Here is a 14,506-nt window from a genome sequence, read left to right as displayed (position 1 = left end):
CACATAAATTATCTGATAAGGCTGAGATGCTTGGCTGTTTTAATGAGCATTTTATTGCCTCTGGTTTATTATTTTATTCCCTCAACACTTCACATCAGAATCATCCTAAAGGTAATTCTCATGATCATCCTGGAGTCAGTAATTCTTTTAGTTTTAAGCCACTTTCAGTTTCAGAAGTGCATAAAGCCCTCACACTTTTAGACATTAGAAAATCGGCTGGTCCTGATAATTTGGAGCCTTATTTTCTACAGTTAGCATCTTATTTTATTGCAACGCCTTTGACTTATTTTTTTAATCCTTCTCTGGACACAAATGAAATTCCACTTATATGGAAATCCGCATTTGTTTTTCCTTTGTTAAAAGGAGGCGACCCGACTGTTTTAAATAACTATAGACCCATCTCGAAACTGTCTGTCCTGGCCAAGGTTATGGAAACTCTGGTGAATGAACAATTGAAAGAGATTCTAACTATCAACAATATTCTGTCTAATTTTCAATCAGGTTTTCGTAAAAAACACAGCACAACTACAGCAGCCCTAAAATTAGTAAATTATTTTATTGACTCTTTAGATAAAAAACAACATTGCGCAGCTCTCTTCATTGACCTATCGAAGGCTTTTGATACTGTGGATCATGCAATATTAAAACAAAGACTTCTCAGTGTCGGGTTGTCAGAACATACAGTTTGCTGGTTTGAGAACTATCTATCAGGTAGATCCCAGTGCGTACAGGCAGATGGTCTCACTTCAAGCCCTCTTAGTATATCCAAGGGTGTGCCCCCAGGGGTCAGTGCTGGGACCACTTCTATTTATTTTATATATCAACAATCTTGATCAAAATGTCTCCAACGCAAACTTTCATTTTTATGCTGATGATACTGTGATATACTGCTCTGCATCAACTCCAAACCAAGCTCTTTGTCAGCTTCAACTTGCTTTTGATACTGTACAACGTACCTTGTTCGATTTAAAACTTGTTTTGAATGACGACAAAACAAAACTTATGTTGTTCTCAAATGCAAAATCAAAGTCACAGAACCTTCTACCCATCACTACTTCTCAGGGCTCCGAGATTGAGTCTGTATCTCAATTCAAGTATCTTGGTATCCTAATTGATGATTCACTTTCTTTTAAACCTCACATTCAACAGTTGGTAAAAAAACTAAAGCTGAAATTGGGTTTTTATTTTAGAAAGAAGTCATGTTTTTCCTTTGAGGCCAAAAGGAGGCTTGTTGCTGCCACTTTCTTGTCAGTTCTGGACTATGGCGATGTTATATACATGAATGCTTCCATCACAAGCTTGAAACTGTTGGATACTGTTTATCATGGAGCTCTTAGGTTTATCACAAACTTTAGAGCAATTACTCATCACTGTTCTTTGTATGATCGGGTTGTTGGTTGGTCTGCATTGTCCACCCGTAGACTTAATCATTGGTAAATTTTTATCTATAAGGCAATTCTTGGTCTACTTCCCCCATACCTCCAATCTTATATCAAAAAGAAAAGTACAGGAAGATATTGTCTTCGTTCTGAGGACTTATTATTATTATCTGTCCCTCAAGTCCGGACCGAATTGGGAAAAGGGGCGTTCAAGTATGCGGCCCCCTGCACTTGGAATCAGCTGCAAAATGTCCTGAATCTTAAGGAGCCAGTTTCATTGGTTGATTTTAAATTACTTTTAAATAACATGGAAGCTACACAAATTGGCTGTAGGTGTTATGACTGACTCAGTTATGACGGACGATCCTTGCGATAATATGTGAAATTCTGATTTCTTATGACTTTATAATTATTTATTACTTGTACAAATTGTTGTATGTTGATGTTATATGTTATATGTTTTTATGTTTGTAATCTTGTTAATTGTGCTGCTGCCTGTCTTGGCCAGGACGCTCTTGGAAAAGAGATTTTTAATCTCAATGAGTTTTATTCTGGTTAAATAAAGGTAATAATTCTCATGAGGAAGCACATGTGGAGGCGGTAAATGACAACAACGCATGCGCGATGTTTCAGGCGGTATGGCAAGTGTAAACACATGAATCGGATATGGGTCACAATTGAAAGCACGTGTAAACGGACAGCCAAAAACATCGGACATAGGCAACAAATCAGAATTGGGCATCAAGACCTGCAGTGTAAACGAGGTCTAACTTTTGCTGCTGAATTATCCACTAACCTACTTTATGATATATTTTTGTCATAGATTATGAATATACATATATTTTTCATATTATTGTTTATTTTTCTTTAAAATGAAGTAGTCTGTATTTATTAGATTTGAAAGAATGATTATCAGTTCCACACACAGAGATAAATTCTACATTTATTTAAATGAAAAAAAAAAAAAAAACTTCACTGGTATCGGATTGAGATCGGTAGGCCAATGCTGAACCCTAGGTATCGGTATTGGTATCGGAGGTGAAAAAGGCAGATCAGAGCATCCCTAATATGTAATGCATACATTGGTTTATAGCATATAAAACAATTAATCTTTACTTTATAGCAGGGCTATTCAATTAGTTTCATTTGAGGGCCGGATTAGGGACCTGAAGGATTTTTCTGAAGAACAGTGCTCAGTTTAACTGTTCAGAAAAAACAAGGGACTCATTCACATCCAGGTAACCACACAGTATTAAGAACCAAGGGTTCACAAACTTTTGAATGGGGTTATTTTAATAATTTCAGCTATTTTATTGTCTAGTGGACTAAATGTAAATACTGTATATTTTATGTAAAACTACTCAGGACAGTACTAAATAAAAAAATAACATGCATTTTGTATGATCTCTCTTATTTTGTTAAAAGTACTCACATTTTCACAGATTCCACAAGGGGTTCACAAACTTTCAAGTGGCACTGTATGTCTACGCTTCTGAGGGTTTCATGCAAATCATTCCCATCCCCCAGGCAAATGGGCTGATGGTTTAGAGAGATATTCGCTGAGAAAAGTGCGGACAGACAGTTTTGCTCCGGATGGGAGTTCGGCGCAGCTCTCCAAAGCCCTTCCTGAGCCAATCTTTTCCTGTTCTTGCCATAATCATAATATTAACACAATCAAAATGTGAGAGAACGGGTAACGTGTAGCATATATGAATATGATCCTGATCTGGGGTGTTTTGAATATGAAAACTTCTGTTTATTCAGAAATGTTTTTGCCGGCAGTCAGATCATGTCGAAGGAAATCCTGGATGGGTCGCTTGGATTTTCACACCAACAAGCTGAAGATTGTGAGTGCAGTGTTCTCTCTATCCCATTCCCATCACACAGGCGCTGAAAAGGAGATAAAAGCTTAAAGCCTATTATTGGTTTGATTGGTCCTCTGGTGTTTTTTTTCCACTAGGCTCCTCAATGGAGAGGACGTAGTTAATCTTATCAGCCAGACGGCTTCTGTGCCCCAATGGAGTTCAGTCAATGCCACAATCAGACGACTAAAGCATCTGTTTTTAGGACCTGCTGAATGATGAATTTGACAGTAAAAGGCGGCCAAACTGGGTTTATACTGATGTCATCACCTTTTTTTTAGCTTGTGTTCAGAATGTTGAGATACACAGCTGCAGACAGTGCATAGGGTTTGGATCTTTCTATAAGTTCTTATATAAGGCAAAGCATTATAATGAATTATTTTATTTGTATAATTTTTTTTTGTTTTTATATAATTTTATAATTTGTATGAATTATAAATGTATGTAAGTTTTAATTTAATTTCTTTAGACACACATTTTATATAAAATGAAATTACACACACAAAAATGACGTGAATATTGAGGAAATGATGGATGGTTTTAATGCTACAGTAAAGTAAAAACCGCTTCTTAAACCAAAGGTGAACAATGTTGGTATTCTTATGGGGGAAAAAACAAGCAAGCACTGTCACCAACAGCAAGCTTAGTTTTACTTTTCTTTTTCTATTTCACATAACAGATGTTTATACTCCAAAAGAAAAAAATAATAACTGAATTTATAAAAATTACCCCGTTCAAAAGTTTTCATACCCTTGAATCTTTATACTTTGTGTTGTTTCCTGGATGATCCATGACTGTTTTTCTGTTTTGTGATAGTTGTTCATGAGTCCTCCGTTGGTCCTCAACAGTTAAACTGCCTGCTGTTCTTCAGAAAAATCCTCCAGCTCCTGCACATTCTTTGGTTTTCCAGCATCTTATGCATATTTGAACCTTTTCCAAAAGTGGCTGTATGATTTAGAGATCCATCTTTTCACACTAAGGACAACTGAAGGACTCTAAATGTAACTATTACAGAAGGTTCAAAAGCTCACCGATGCTCCAGAAGGGAAAAAACGTGCATTAAGAGATGGGGGATGAAATATATGTAGATGCTTGTTTTTACAAAGATACTGTACAAAAGCAGATATTTTAAAAGGTATGGTCAAATTATATATCCTTTAGTGTTGAGAAAATATTCAAATGTTTGGAATGATGACAGGGTTTTCAGTGTTGGGTGAAAGCTTCCATATCACTTTAAGGTTGATGCACTTCACTGCAAGGCCAAGATAAACATATATCTTTGCATATTTGGATGCCCACCCAACATTCCTGGGCTTTGTTTTCAGGAAATTGAAGAGTGCGAGGGTACGATCAACCAGCCACATGCGTGATGAAAACAGGATCTGAAAGACAGAAAAATGCAAGGATGGCCATCCAATCACATGAGAGGACAGAGTGCCACGAGTGCACACACAGACACATGCACTTCAGTTTAAACCTATCAGAACTGTATTGCCCCAGTCAAAGATGACTCTGGCGAGGTCTCTTTATCAACAAACAGTGTTTAAACTTGACCTACTGTCAGTTTCATGGAAATATTCGGTCTGATATCTTCTACTGTAATGCAAAGTCGCCTACACAAAAGGGCAGTTGAGTATCGCCAATTAAAGTTTATGGATGGAGAATCTCATCTGGGCCCCGGTCCAAAGGGCCCAAGCCAAGAGCCATTTGACTGGCAATAAACTCTTTGTTACAACCAAGTCTTTCAAGTTTATGCGGCACTAAAAAGCCTTATGTTTGAGTTATGAAGTGAGTAAAACGGAAGTAAAGCACAATTGTTTTGACATCGTCACCTCCCCCTCCAAATCCAAAGCAAACTCTTCCTCCCATCTTTCACTCTCTCTGACCAGCGCCTGGAAAAACAGATCAGTGGGTCATAAGGGAGGGGCAGCAGTGCAGGAAACAGAGGTCCATTTCCTCTTGTGATGGACCCTTTCACAGCCAGATCACATATGTAATTGCCCACAGGCCGTTTATGAAACTGATGCAAGGTTCTTCCCCAAACCAACCATAATCTGAAGGAGTTGAGTGACCGCACGCCTACTTCATGGCTTTGTGTCCGTCCCCAACAGAGACGTTTTGTATTCGTCTCACTCACCGTTTGAACACACACAGGAGCACTTCTTTAAAAGCAGTCTCTCAAGACCACAAAAACACATGGATGTGTGTGCCAAGGCTAGTACTCATCAGCACAGCTCAGAGAAAAGCTTGTATTGGAGTGAGAAAGCATTCAGCAGTTTTTATTTTTTGGACAAAAAGGGGTAAAAGAAAAAGCATATTATACAATATATCTAATTTTTTTAAAAAAAAATAATTAATTAAAAACATTTTTAAAAAAATATTTTTTTAAATAAAATAATAATTATATGTATATTAAGACATAATAACTTTAAAAAATATACAAATATGAAAAATTTATACAGTAAAATACAAATCTAGACAGAGAGTGTGTTGTATTTTTTTATCATTTTCATATTAATGTATTTTTTTTATTACATTTATTTATACATTTAATTTAAGTGTTATTTAAGCTGTAAAGTTTCTAAATCACCCTTTTGGGTGAAATAATTTAAAATCTTTACCAATACCAATTTTTTTTTTTTTTTTTTACTATTCAAGTTTGTAGTCAGTAAGATGTATTCAAATTCAAAATATGACTCAAGTAATACAATATTGCCAAAGCTTGTCAGCATTTGAAATGGGTTAAAAAAGTTAATCAAAGTTTGGTTTTAGGACAACTTTGATGAAGATTGTGATCCACTTCAAACAAAGTATTATACATACAGTATATTATACACACACACTTCAATAATATTTAACAATACTACTGTTTTTCTTTATTTTTGATCACATAAATCTAATATAAAAACATAAAATCTTACAGACCCCAAAAACCTGAGCAGTAGGGTATGTATGTAATGTTATATGTAAACACATAAGTAAACAGGTAAGCAATTTATATGCAGGTTTTCTCCAAGTAAACCAAACTTTGTTACATTTTACATCCCTTCCTGATATTCTATACTGTTTGAAAGTTAAATGGTTTTCTGGATATGGTTTGCATAGTTATGGCAGGAGATGAATGATTAGAAATAACTTTGCGTAGACAAGACTTTAAGGCAGTGTTACAACAATAGACATATAAAGTTTATTCTTGTAACATTGAGTGATATATATATATATATGTGTGTGTATATGTGTGTATATGTATATGTGTGGTTTCAAAATTAGCGTGTTAACACGATTAATTTTTTCAGTTTAGCGCGTAAAAAATATTTAACGCAATTAACGCAGGGGCGGGGTTTGGGTTGGCCACCCCACTGACAACTGCTGCTTCTGTCACTTTTTCTCTTGACAAGTGCATTGATTCAGTCGCATAACGACTGACAATGGAAAATGTTTCATACACAGGCTCCACTTCACTTCAGCGACATAATAAATCCATCAATACATGGACGATACACCTCTGATTCTGCCGTCTTGTAACTAGAGTAAACTATATTAGTGTTAAAATGCCACATTTTGTGAGAAAGCTACTTTAAACACAGAAGTTAATTTTGAAGGTTTTAAAGCGGGAAAATGACTCTTTGTGGTTATGGTGGCTTCACACTGATCTTAGACTTCTCTAACTGAAGGATGTGGCGAGAACTTCCCTTCTGAAGACCAGGAAGTGCAGTCAGAGCAGACTGATGACACACTTCCTTTTGTTTTTTCGTACACGTAAACAAACAAGCGCACACACGCACACAGAGAGCCAGCAGGCGGACAGATGCGTCATGTGTGAGGAGCGTTCCTGTCATGTGTGGGTGTCTTGACTGTCAGACACAAATAATGGATCACTGGAGATATTAAAATGGGTGGCCCGACATCTGATTTTTTGTTTATGAATCTAGTTTAGAGCCGCAGAGACGCTTGAATCAAATTCTGAATTGCCTTGACATATTGGCGTGTGAAATAGATGTTCCTATTTGAGGATATACTTGAGTATTTTTTTGTGGGACTCATCTAAAGATGTTTTTTTGTGTGTGTGTTTGGGGTTAATGTTTTTGCGTAATTAAATATTGATAATGACAGTGATAGCATTAGCAGTCCTTATTTAGAGAAACCAACCCTATTAAAACTCCAGGCCCTGTGGGAATGAAATGTCTTTGTTCTGTGGAACATCAACATAATTATTTAGCGAAGCGTTAATAATCTCCTCAAGACGTTTAGTATTTTATCTCTCAGGAAATTACAAATTGCACGGCTCTTTAGGATAAACAGATCAAGCCAATAAGGATGTGCCTTTGATGCGCACACTGATCTGAAAACAGTTTGGAGGACTCTTTTGCAGGATTTCAGTGGTGTAACCTGGTCTAGGATCAGGTAAGGATGCGGTGTGGGCCGATCAGATGTGTAATCCTCCAGCGTGGGGTTATTTTTAGTGTGATCCTCTCAGGGGAACGCCTCATGTGTTGTGTTTGTCCTCCTGATCAATGCACTATAGATTACAGTTCCCCTGACCGTGGAGCGGGATAAAAGACAGAGGCTAAAGCCCAGCTGAGGCCAGAGAGAGAGAGAGAGAGAGAGGAGGATGGGTAGATTTGGATAGATGTGTGTGTGTGAAGCAGAAGGGATTTAGCCTGCGTTCTGTGCTTGTGTGCTCTTGTTAATTGATTATTCATGGTTCTCTCTCATTTCCTGCCACATTCGGCTGGTTTGTGCATCCCTCACAGCTGTAGATGCTAATGATCAGTGTAACACCCAGAATTAGGGTTCAAATGTGACTAACATATGCTGGGACGTGTCTGCTACTTGCACTGGGTTTGTGGTGTGCTTCATGTTTTGCTGATCTTGTAACACAAGGAGCTTCTTCACAAGGAGTGTTTGTAGTTGGCTATGCAAATATATACAAACAAAAGGTAATTAACTTAAATCAATTAATTGTTTAATAAATTAGTGGGTTTTTAGCCTGGAGATTTAATTAACCTTGATGTTAACTTGACATGTATTTAGTTGTCCATTAATGTAGGTGCTTTAACCTGTTCCTTCCCCCGATAGAAAATTGATGGTTCTTAGGGGTTGTTCACACAGAACGCAACTTTGCATTTAATGCAAGATGAGATGCTGCGCTCCTCCGCCATGCTGTTGTCAAATAAAACCGTTGCCATGACAACTTGCACACTAACACAGGAGTTCTAATGCTATTTCATGCATTATGACTTTTTTACACTCTTTACATACAGCACCACTCATCGATGTCAGTTCCAGAATAGTGGGCCAATCGGAAGACCCCGGAGGCGGGCAAGCGTTACAAGCTTTGTTTACAGTAAAAGTTGAAATTCTTTCAACGTGACATGGCATCTTAAAGACATGAGATGCAATCGCAATGGTCATACACGTCTGTCTAGTGCATGTACATAGAAAAATAATGGAAAACGAGCATATTGGAATGGAAAAATGTTTCCTTACGGTGTAATAATGTGGTGAACACATTCATGTAATTTCAGAACTATTGAAATTGGGTGTTTCCTGGGCATCTACTGCTATATTGCCATTGTGGTCTGAAAACAGTATTCACACACTCTCACTAGCTAATTAAATTTGTCCACTAACAATGTTTTTGCACATGCATCACAAAAGAAGTCTGTTTTTTGTAATGCAAAGTAATGCAAAATCCCACCACACTCTTAAAAATAAAGCTGCTTCGCGATGCCATAGAAGAAGCTTTTTGTTCCATAAAGAACCTTTAACATTTGAAGAACCTTTCTGTTTCACAAAAGGAAAGAAGGTTCTTCAGATTATTAAAAGGTAAGAAAGAGATCATTGGATCATTTGACTGAATGGTTCTTCGTGGAACCAGAAATGGTTCTTCTATGGCATCAATTTTTAAAGAGTGCTTTAAAGAGTGTCATTTCCAGCACATCTCAAATTCTGTGATGGAAATTACTCCTTTGCCTGATTACTACATTTCATAGCTTTTATGTATCCTACATTTCACAAATTACACTATTTAGATTTTCACATAAATTCATGATTTTAAAAAATGATGCACAGTAAAGATAGTGATTCATGCTTTAATTTCTAATATGTCTTCTATTCCATCTCAAGCATACTCTTCAACTCTTCAATGATAATGTCCTTGAAAACACTTGGTACACTTAATTTTGATATTGTATATTAGAAGTAAAACAGACTGTTGGACCATTGTATTTTTTAAAAACATTTAAGTAGATTTTACTAAAAATCTATTTAAAATATATTTTAATGTTTTGCTTGGTCATTCTTTGTTTAAATTATGATACTTTTTAGCATGTGTTTATTTTTTAAATAGATTTTCCTAGTATAAGATAGAAAGTCTCTGTTCAGGACAAGAGTAAAACAATAATATCTATTAATAAAAAACCTTCATATAAAACAAGGTTTATCTCTAAATTTTAATACAAACAAAAAAAGAAGATTTCGAGTTCCCTGCTAGTAAATTATTTTTTTTTTTTTAAACAAAATTTAATGAAAGCTCTTAATTACATGGGGAAAAATTAGAGCTGTCTAAGATAGTTTGGTAGCTACTTTATGTATTTCTGTCTTCTGTCTTTATTTGTCTATTCATATTTATTTTCTTTTTTTAATGTCTTCATGTCTTAATGTCTTCATTTCAGATAAAACTTAAAATCCTGTTTTATTAGTCTTAAGAGTTGGCTAGCTGTCCAGTCAACTTTTGAAACATTGAACCATTAATTTCTTGGAATTAAGTAGATTCTGTGGCAGAGCAGATTGTCAGACATGGCTTGAATGCAGCATTTGTCCATGATTCTTGCCTTTTGTTAATGTGTTGTCAATTTTTTATGTTTTGTTCTTTTCATCAGGATCCGGCCACAGATGGCAAAGGAGAAGATTGAGGGATGTCACATCTGCACCTCTGTTACTCCCGGGGAGCCCCAGGTGCTCCTAGGTAAAGACAAGGCCTTTACGTACGACTTCGTGTTTGACTTGGACGCTCAGCAACATCAGATCTACAGCGCCTGTGTTCACAAGCTGATTGAAGGCTGCTTCGAGGGATACAACGCAACTGTCTTCGCTTATGGACAAGTAAGATCTACCACACTTGTCTACACTTGGACAACTGATAAAATGACATTTACACTGATTGTGAACCAGAAATGGCAGATGACTTTTCACGATTAGTTCATCTTAGCAGTTGTTATTGTAAAAACAGTAACAGTCTTTAACAGAGTTCAACATGTATAACTCATTTCATATGCCAAGATTTTAGCCAATCACAGCAGTGGACATCTCCATTAAAGTCTCACAGCAGACACGTCCCTGTCAACAAAGCATTCGAATCAGAGGCTAAATTCAGAGTATAAATAAATATTTATATCTAAATTATGACATGACCATACTGTGATTATAAGCAGACCTTTGGAAACATAAAAAAAATGTAAAAAATGCATTTCACTGTGTGCAATTTCAGTTGCGTGTATGATTGTATATTGAATGTCAGCATTGTATTTGTTTTTATTCTTCATTGTTCATTGTAATGGGTTTTGTGCATGGTTTTTGATGTTTGTTGCAGACCGGTTCAGGAAAGACCTACACCATGGGCACTGGCTTTGATGTAACTGTGTCGGAGGAAGAGCAGGGCATCATCCCACGGGCCGTGCGTCATCTCTTCCAGGGCATCCAGAAACACAGACTAGAGGCACAGAGCGCCGGCATGCCCCTGCCAGAATTCAAAGTCAGCGCCCAGTTCCTGGAGGTGAGGCTTCATCAAATATAGAACCCTTTTTTTGTGGCAGGTTTGCTGCCATTTATAGGGCCCAAGAAAATCAGATTTGTTTTTTTCCCAAATTGGGTTTTGGTTTTCTCTAAAAGCGTTTTTTTTCCAGTGTAATTTTTCTGGAGTCCGGTTTGTTTTTTTCTTTTTTTCTTTCCTTGTTTGAATTTTTCTACACTCTGTTTTAATGGTTAAATTACATTTATACAGTAGTAATCAAAATTAATTTAAATCATAAATCGTATACAATTTAATATCAAATTTTATCAAAAATTTAATAAATTTTATCAAAAACAATACTTTGAGGTCTCTGTGAAATAATAGTTTTTTTCTTAAATTCTGTTTTATTTTTTACCAAATTTTGTGTTTTTATTCTGGATTCTGTGACAGTTCAATTAAATTGTAATAATGAAAAGCATGTCTAATTAACTGAATTTATAAAAATGACTTATTAATGTATAACATTTTTTACAACAATAAGGCCCCATGATTTTTTTCATATATTCAGTGTATTTAATTTTTTTGATAATCAAGTGAAATCAAAATATTGATTTTAAACAAAAAAAAATAAAAAAATAAGCTTTAATCAAGTGAAAATGAAACAAAACCTTTCATTATTTGGCAAACAGAGTGCTGTAGAAGTATAACAGAGGTTTGTAAATTAAAGGACAATTGTGTGATTATTTCTTAAAATAGTATTGTAATAATTTTATAATTTGTATTATTAGTACCTTGAGATGTATACTCTACTGTAAAAAAAAAAAAATATAAAATTATATATATATTTATATATATAATATATATAATATATATATAATATATTATGGGTTGCCGTGATTATAGTTGAATTGCAATTTCATCAAGTTAAACCTAACTTTTATTTTTATGGGTTGCCGTGATTATAGTTGAATTGCACTGGAAAAAAAAATTGTGTAGGATTTACTTTATTAATTTATACATTTTGCTAGTAAATTTCAAAAAAAAACAAAAAAAAACACACATAAAACAAAACGCTATATTTTTGAAACCTAATTCCACCACAGAATAAAAATAAAAAAGGTAAATTGCGACTTTCTATCTTTGTCTTGAATAGTAATTAAAAGTCCAAATTGTGAGTAAAACACTCAAAAAACTTTAATTATTAATAAATTACTAGTTGCAGTTACTAGTTGAGTTAAAAAAAAAAGTGAGATAAAAAGTTGCAATTAATATATTACATAAGCTTCTATACTAGTTTCTAAGAGGAAAGACTGAAATAGTATTTTCTCATGAAAGTAGCCTACTCCAAACATTGTTTTATTTACAACTTCATGAACTCTTTTCTGCAGTGTGTATGTGGCTGACAGCAGTGTAGCTGTAAACCCATTAGCCCTTTCCTCGTGTAAAGTCCCGTCTTTGGTAATGAGTTTAAACCTGTAACGGGGCGTTTTAACGATCTGTGCAGCTTGCTGTCTGGCACAGGCTGCTGTTTGTTCAGCAGATTCGCGGCTTGCCGTGGGGAATAACTCGACAGATTTGTCTCAAGTTCTGCGGCTGTGAACAGTCGCCGTCCCTTGAGGCGGCTTTAATAGAGCATTAAAGTGCCCTTATTTCATTAGTCTTGTCCTTTCCAGAACTCCTTTGTGCACTTTGTGCATTGTTTTTCTATGTTAGCAGTTTGATTTATTGTTTTGAACCCTAAATTGATTTTATCAAGTCCCTCTGTGTCACTTCCTCAAGCGAGGGAAGCTGGGAAAAGCCCTGTCCACTTGTTTTTCTTTTTTCTTTCTCTCTTCAGCTGTAGTTTTGCTCATGAGTTATGTTACCATTATTTATCATTGGCTTGTCCATCAGCTTGTGTGGTCTCTGGGATTCCCGAGGTCGAACATGCAAGGCTCTTTGACCTTTGCCCTCTGTAGGTCACCGAGTGTGTGTATTTGCCTTGCAGCTCTATAACGAGGAGATCCTGGACCTGTTCGACAGCACACGCGACCCTGAGGCTCGAGGCCGGAAGTCCAACATTAAGATCCATGAGGATGGGAGCGGAGGCATCTACACCACAGGAGTGACCTCACGGCTGGTCAGCTCAGAGGAGGAGGTCAGATATCTGCCTGGGTTATTTACTGGAGTCATTTGAAGTCAGAATGACATAAACATTGACATTAATTATTGTGAGTAATTCATCAGTACATGACATTCGAAAAAATAATGTGTTGTAGGGTTGTGCCGATAGACGATAGTATCGTGTATCGACGATAGTCAGAGATATCGACGATAGCAGATGTCTTTGTCGACAGTCAAGCTGATATTAGGCTCATTCTCCTATAAATGTATTAAATTATTATTATTATTATTAGGTGGCCTATCATAATTCGGCTATTATTATTATCAAATTGCCCCGCTACTTCACTTCAGCACCGCATTTCACACTCGCGTGCAAATTAGGATTAGAGCCTGTAGTCGGTGAAGGAGTCTCCAACCACAAACAGACAGACATCGTCTGCTGATGAAAGGTATTTCATTGCATTTAACAAGTAATCTGAACGGCCTATATATGTGCAATATTTTAAACAAGCCCTCACTAACTGAGTTTAATGCCACAGTTATGTTAGAATGCATCTCATTCTTGTTTCTGTGGCGGTGCGTCGGGCTCGTCATGTGGCGTGCGGTCCGGAGCGCTGTATGACTGATGCATCAGTTCAATTGAACTTTACTGCAAATATATGAACTTGCCTGTTTTAAATACTTTTTATATTTAACTTGTTCATTTATGTCCAGTATTAAGTGTTAAACTTTTGGTTTTTAAAATAAATCTACTTTTGATTTTCACTGTTGACTGCAGACTGATAACTTTGCTCTGATGCGGCAAACTTGTCACAGGACGTGCGGTCCTAATAGCTTTATATGACTGTTGTATCCGAATGTATATGAAATAGCTGTTTTAAATATTTTTTGTATTTAACGTTTGTTTATCAGTAGCCTATGTTTGAAAGTATATTATTTTGATTATTGGTGCTTTCGTAGGCTCTCTCTCGTGCGCCCGCATGGTTTAAAACACCACATAGTTATGTAGTAGAAATAGCCTATGAGAAGTACAGAAAGTCTCTCTCTTGCCGCCACACATGCGCACACGCATGATAATATTGTGAATCGGTGATCTCACGGGCTGGCGATATGACGATTTGAAAAATGACCATATCGCCCAACACGAATTATGATATGATCATTTAAAAAGGTAATTGCTACAACATACTCCTAAGAATAGTTTTAACTACTGTTGAGCTAACTACATTTAAGCCAACAATAAAAGTAGAGAAAACAGCAGCATTTATAATACAGCATGAATATGAATTTATTGTACGTTTATGTTAATAATGTTATATATTTTTTGTATATCACTATGTAATTAATCACTACACTAATAATAATAATAATAATAATAATATTATTATATTAAATGTTGTTGTTGTTGTTAATAATAATAATAATAA

The 14,506-nt window shown here is 35.8% G+C and overlaps 1 protein-coding gene across 10 annotated transcripts in view; it reads left to right on the top strand.

Moving 5' to 3' along the window:
• Window positions 1–14,506, top strand: part of kif21b (kinesin family member 21B) — an 89,119-nt gene that overhangs the window by 25,314 nt on the left and 49,299 nt on the right. For all 10 annotated transcript variants that reach the window (XM_042733633.1, XM_042733632.1, XM_042733631.1 and 7 more), the window contains exons 2-4: window positions 10,126–10,348; window positions 10,836–11,018; window positions 12,964–13,113. In XM_042733633.1, the coding sequence (XP_042589567.1) occupies window positions 10,126–10,348; window positions 10,836–11,018; window positions 12,964–13,113 (556 nt within the window). The remainder of the gene's footprint in view (window positions 1–10,125; window positions 10,349–10,835; window positions 11,019–12,963; window positions 13,114–14,506) is intronic.

Source organism: Cyprinus carpio, chromosome B11, assembly GCF_018340385.1.
Source record: "Cyprinus carpio isolate SPL01 chromosome B11, ASM1834038v1, whole genome shotgun sequence".
In the NCBI taxonomy this organism is placed as follows: Eukaryota; Metazoa; Chordata; class Actinopteri; order Cypriniformes; family Cyprinidae; genus Cyprinus; species Cyprinus carpio.
Note: the sequence above shows the minus strand (reverse complement) of the source record. Positions and strands in the feature narration are given on the sequence as shown.